Source organism: Pinus tabuliformis, chromosome Q (genome assembly GCF_031772625.1).
Source record: "Pinus tabuliformis cultivar Carrire ecotype Pingquan chromosome Q, CPIR1, whole genome shotgun sequence".
NCBI classification, from domain to species: domain Eukaryota; kingdom Viridiplantae; phylum Streptophyta; class Pinopsida; order Pinales; family Pinaceae; genus Pinus; species Pinus tabuliformis.
In genome coordinates, this window is record NC_142296.1 from 274,319,890 (window position 1) to 274,326,619 (window position 6,730).

A 6,730-nucleotide genomic window follows, 5' to 3' on the forward strand; every position below is an offset into this window, starting at 1 on the left:
GATCTTAGAGTTAGTAACAGCCCTGCAATCTGGAACGAAACGTCGAGTCTCTTTCTCTCTTTCCTTTTTTTTCTTTTTCCAGTTATCCATGTTAAATTTTTTTTTTTCCAGTTATCCATGTTAAAAAATTTTTTTCGGGTATCCATGTTAAAATAAATTACTTTAAGAATAATTTTGATCAGATTTAGTTTACTTTTAAAAATCCTTTATTGCAAAAATAAATAACATTTCTATAAAGTTCAGAGATATTATAGTCTGCAATCTGAAAGAAAAAGAGCGAGTCAGGTCGTAAACAATTTTTATATCAATTATCCATGAGAAATAAATTAATTTTAGAATAATTTTGATAGATTTAGTTTATTTTAGAATTTTTTTTTACAAGAATAAATAACTTCTCCATAAGTCTGAGGAATCTTACAAACTTGTAAAAGAATCAAATCTTACAGAAATTTTATGTTACTTATTCATGTTAAAATAAAATAATTTTGATCAAATTTAATTTATTTTTTAAAATCTTTTATTACAGAAATAAATCATTTCTCTATAACGCTGAGAAATCTTACAGGCTTATAACAACCCCGCAATATGAAAGAAAAAGAGTCGGATCTAAAAACATTTTTATGTCAGTCATACACGTTAAAATAGATTAATTTTAGAATGATTTCGATAAAATTTAGTTTATTGAAGGGTTTTTGGTGAAAATTATATATTGAATTTAAAAATTATATATTGAATTTGAATTTTCGATATATTGAATTTGAAAATTGTTATTGTTTGTAGAACGGTACATTATAACATATTTTCTATATTGAAAAAAAAAACTAAAATTTTTAGTTTTTATAATTTTTAAAAAAATTTAATATTTTATTTAGATATTTTAATATATGATTTAAATTAATTATTTGAAAATATATATTAACTAATTTATATCTCTATCAATTATGTATAAAAAAAAAAAGTTTGAAAGAAAATATTTTAATAATATATATAAAAACATATTCAATGTCTTAAAGAAAAATAAATTAAAAGATAAAAAATTAAAATAAAAAATATCCAGTAATTCCAAATGAGAATAATTAATACAACCACATTAAAAATATTAATGTCATTGATATAGCCAAAAGCTTTATAAATATAACAAAAAAAATTATTGTAACATGAAAAATGTCTTACAAGTGCACATATTTATTTGATTAACCATGTATAGAAAGGTTATGGGTTCACTTTTTTTTTTCTCGGTAAATCTATTCTATTCTATTATATTATGTACATGAAAGCATTACAATCAGAGAGTCAAGTTGCCCAAGGCCGACTGTGGCTCGTTGGGTTAGCATTTCGCATCTCAGTATTGGCCCTCGCAGGGGCATCATTTCCAGACAGAACATTGTTCTCAAACCAAACAAAAATCGCCCACGCAGGGGCTTCATAGCAAAAATCCCACCCTAGCAGGGGCGTTAGAAGACTCAAAGCGCCCTTACAAAACCTACTGACATCACCAGAGCGAACATAAACATGTATATGAACTAGAGAGACACAAACAGAGACATATAATCTATACCCGACACAGACAGGAACGAAAGACCTATACCAGACCTGAACAAAAGTGGAGAGTGACAGAGTGTGCCTTTGGACGCTAATCCTCTGGCTTTTCCTCGATAATTCGGCACCACCCGTAGTGTTCGGGGAAGCAGTCCCATTCTTCCCCTGCGTCCCTCTTTGAAGTCGATGCCTCCTACTCTTGAGGTCGTTTGGGAGCCTGTTCAGGTACCTCCGCGGGATCTTTCTCGACTGTTTCCGGCTGTTCGCCTGGGAGCTCCCCCTTGCTGCCCGAACCGCCTTCACCTTCCTGAAAATCCTCAGTGAATAGAACCGAGATGTGTGCATTGATGCGGGAATTGTCCCTCGAGCTGCCCAGAGAGAAGATGGTAGACCCGAACGCTGGAAGAGGGTGCGGTCCAGCACTGGGATTACCCATGTCCATGTGTTGACTTGCCAGAATAGGAGTGGCCCCTGCCCTTCTGTGGCAGTAACAACAACATCAATGGTGGTGGGATTCCGCACCAAGGTGGCGAGAAGAACCTCCTCGAGCAGATCCCCTTCTACTGAGCAGCCTTTGCCTGGGTCTGACCATAGTTGCAGGGATGCCGGTGTCTTGAAGCTGAGCGGCAAATGGAGGTTTTCCCGGATAGAGTCGGCCCCCACCAGAAATAATTCCTCTCCCCACAATTCTGAGACGAAGCTCACCAGAACGTAGACAACAGACAACAGACAACAGAGTATATGAGCTCGCGACTTCCCGTAGCTTCTTGAATGCTGGCCGGATCAACAAGAGCTGAAGCTTGAAAGATAAGATTGCCCACAGGACTCTGAGCTGCATGATCCTTGCTCTGAGCATGGACCTGCAGCAATCCCTCATCCATCTTAAACCTCTCGACATTCTCTCGAAGCCCGAACTCCTTAACTGCTTGCTACAGCCTCCCCATTTCACCTTACGCAGCATTGAAAGCTCTGCTATCACGTCTCCTCTCTTAACTCCTCGGCGGCGAGAGGCAATAAATTTCCCGGATGAGCTCGAGGAAGCACATGTCATACATGTGGCTCCTCGTTGCCACTCTATGGGTTCACTTTAACTTGAGAAAAAAAAAGAATTGCACATCTCATTGTAAAATGGACCATTTTGCTAAATAAAATCTGCTTATATATAAATAAATGTTATAAATAATAATAATGAACTTATTAGAATTGGAATAATCTCAAATCCCTAGAGAAATGGTGGGCAGGGAGCCATTTGGCATGAATTTAATTTTTTAAATTTATTAAAAGTAATGGACTATTTTGCTAAATAAAATTTGCTATATATAAATGAATGTTATAAATAATAACGAGAAATTTTTCATGGAGGAACTTATTAGAATTGGAATAATCTCAAATTCCTAGGAAATTGGTGGGCAGGGAACCACATGGCAGGAATCTAAATTTTTAAATTTATTAAAAGTCAATGCAACTTAACAAACTCTGTAACACACTACAATTGTTGATAAGCATTCAAAAGAAGCATGTGCTAAGCATATTCCCTTGAGAAGCAGTCTAGGTAGCCAATTAAAAAAGGAGTTGCTTTTAGTGTGACTTTTTGGACTTTGAGGGCGTGAATCCGGTGGAAACATTTGAGGTGAAATATTGATTTGTGTTATTTAAACTCGTTTTTTCACTGCACTTCAATTACGCAGGGGTTACCCATCAAACTTGTGATTCCAATAAATTCCTGCTGGATTTTAGAGAAATTAGGCCAGAAAAATGCACTAGAAAAGCTTTCAAATGAAAGGCAACTCCTTCAAAAATAAAATATAAAAGCCAACTGATCCTCATCCTTACAAAAAAATAAAAAAGTCAACATACCCTCATCCCTAAGTTGAAATAAGAAGCCTTCAGCATTAAGAGAAAAATGTGTAATGTATTGAATTTTTAATATAAAATTAATATATAATAATTGAAAATATTCATTTTAATAAAAAAAAATTAATGTGGGTCATGTATGAAATAATTTTAATATGCAAGATACAAATATATTAATAAAAAAAAGTTTTTCAAGGTGGACAATGTAGTTCATAGCTACACATGTTATCTAAAATATTTTAATGTCAACTATCTAAATATTATATGTTGTTAAAAGCTTCCAAAAAGTCTCCCAAAAGACAGCTAGTTAAAAAAATAAAATAAAATAAAAAAGTAAACAGATTCTCATCCTTAAGTTGAAATAAGAAGCCTTCCCCAATAAGAGTGAAATGTGTAATGTATTGAACTTTAACATAAAATCAATATATAATATTTGAAAATATTCATTTTAATAAAAAAAAATTAATGTGGGTCATGTATGAAACAATTTTAATATGAAAGATAAAAATATATTAATAAGAAAAAAGTTTTTCAAACGTGGACAATGTAGTTCATAGCTACACATGTTATCTAAAATATTTTAATGTCAACTACGTAAATATTACATACTGTTAAAAGCTTCCAAAAAGTCTCTGGAAAGACAATTAGTTAAAAAAATAAAATAAAAAAGTCAACAGATCTTCATTTTAAGTTGTAATAAGAAGCCTTGGGCAACAAGAGAGAGATGTGTAATGTATTGAATTTTTAATATAAAATTAATATATAATATTTGAAAATATTCATTTTAATTAAAAAAATAATAATGTGGGTCATGTATGAAATAATTTTAATATGTAAGAGAAAAATATATTAATAAGAAAAAAGCTTTTCAACGTGGGCAATGTAGTTCATAGCTACACATGTTCTTTAAAATATTTTAATGTTAACTATGTAAATATTATATATTGTTAAAAAAAAATATGTATATATTATATAAAGTCATTGAAAAACATAAAATTTGATGGTTAAAATATTGGAAGTGGGGACTTTTTAAGTTTGGTTTTTTCTCCAATTTTCTTTAAAATCTAACAAATATTTTTTTGAACTCAAAAATTTATGTATTTTATATAGCATTCAAAAATACAATCTAAACAATGAAAAATTATATATGATATTAAGCCATGAAAAAATGCAATTTATTTTTCCAATTTTACACTTTAAAAAAATTGAGAATTTGACGAGTCTTCATACAGGCTAAATCCATACTTAACATGCTACATCCATCTTAAGATATATCTATATTAGTTTATTTCTAATCCGCCACTATAAAGTGGCGGAACACCGCTAAACAAACTATGAAGTCCAGAACAGCGCTAAACAAACTAAATTGAAGTAAAAGTTATACTATAAAACAAATCAAAATCCTGCCCTGCTTTACAGATAAAAGTAGCCATCCTAAGTTAGATATTGGCTGCAGAGTGCAGGATTATTTCAGACAAATGAAAAGGCCAAACACAAGATGATAATATCATTAATCTCTACAATAAACAAGACACAGTTACAGGTAAGACTATACAGAGGCGTGTAGACCATCCATTTGGATGTTGCTACTCTTGAGAGGCTCATAGTCGCCAAGGTAAACTTCCAGGTGATCAGACAAAGAAGATTTGTCTATGCTCTCATGGTGGTAAGATTTGCACACAAAGTAAAACACACTCTGTGTCAACAACCCCATCAAGTGAACAAAACACAGCAACCCAACAAGGACTGTCCCATACGCACCTCTTCGTGCACCTCGCACGCCATGGCTGTGCCCGTCAAGAACAGCATAGTCGAAAAACCATCCAATAATTCCGGCGAATATGATGTAAAGAATGTCTAGCACCAAGCCCGTAATCCGTTTTCCCTTAATGAGATCCTTGCTCTTCCGCATGGCGCCCAGACCGTATTTGTCCTCCAACACGGATATGACGCAGGCGAGATGCCACACCATGGTTATATACACATACCCGCTGCAGAAGACCGAGATTATAAGAATGAGGCAAACAATATAGACCGCCGTATTCAAATAGCCCAGATTCATGGTGATTATGAGCAAGACTAAGACCAATACGACGGCCGCGTAATAGGCAAAGCCTATGGCGAAAAACCAGAGGAAAGTTACCATAAGGCGCTTCCAAACCCTGGGAACGATGCTCATAACCCTCCCGTAAGAAATTTCCTTTCCCGTATAGATTGAAGCCACGGTATACACCACTGCCGCAGTGGACAGCAACGAGAAAGCAAAAACGAAGACTTCATAGGCCGCTAGAAAAGCGAAGAGCTCCGTCCATTCCCAGGCCAATTCCCTCATGGTCCTCTGGCCGGCCTGGGTGCCGGCCATTTCGTTCCACTGTATTTCATTGAGCAGATATTCGGAGACCAATTGGTGCCCCAAAATTGCGAAACAAAGGGGGAGAATAAGGGTTAGCGTGATAGCCCCTAGCAGTTTAGCGAAGGAGCGAAGGATCTTGAAGGCCTCTCCAACAATTCCCACGATGCCGACGAACTGTAGATCCTCTGGTTCTCTATCCATTGCTTCCCTTTGCTCTGTACGCAGATCTCAGAAATTATTTGGTCTTTCTCTACAGCCTGTGCGAAAAATTGAAAAGGCGTGGAAAAAGCCAGGCCAAATTTCTTCTTTGTAGACAAGGGGAATGGAACGAAACCCACCAGATCCTTCCTATGACTCACTGTGGTTGACGATATCATCGTGCAAAGACTTTGCATTATTATTTGATTATATTAATAAGTTTATTATTAATTTGAATAATAGAAAATTAAATTAATTAATAAAAATTCCACGAAAAAATCATCTAGAGAGCATTTAATCATTACTAGTTAGTTCTAAGTACATAGATTAATATTTTCTATGTGATTTTTTTTCAGAAATTTATGGATTACAAAAACTTGAATTTAAAAAATTAAATTATAAAAAATTAAAATAAAAATTTAATAATTCCATAAATTATTTCTAATTTTAATACATGTTAAAATTTTATTCATTTATTTATTTTATATTTAAAATATATAAATATTATACCAATCAAAAAATTAAATTACAGAAAATAAAAAATAAATAAAAAAACTAATAATCTCATAAACTATTTCTAATCTCGTGAATATTAAAAAATTTTCTATCCTCATTCAAAGTATATAATATCACACAAGCGTTCAGATTACTGGTCAATTGTGTAAGCACAACCTAGCCCCACACGGAAGATTTGTCTTCATTTTGGAGAACCGTTCTTTGGTGAAGTAATCGTAGGGATGAGATTGGAGAACAGTTCTTGGGTGATGTAACCCAAGGGACCAGCAA

At 33.7% G+C, this 6,730-nt stretch overlaps 1 protein-coding gene across 1 annotated transcript; it reads right to left on the minus strand.

Moving 5' to 3' along the window:
• Positions 1-4,746: 4,746 nt before the first annotated feature.
• LOC149219273 (uncharacterized) lies at positions 4,747-6,072 on the minus strand. The gene has a single exon (XM_089382554.1). The coding sequence runs from the start codon at positions 5,945-5,947 to the stop codon at positions 4,943-4,945; it is 1,005 nt and encodes a 334-aa protein (XP_089238680.1). The 5' UTR covers positions 5,948-6,072; the 3' UTR covers positions 4,747-4,942.
• Between the last annotated feature and the right edge of the window lie 658 nt (positions 6,073-6,730).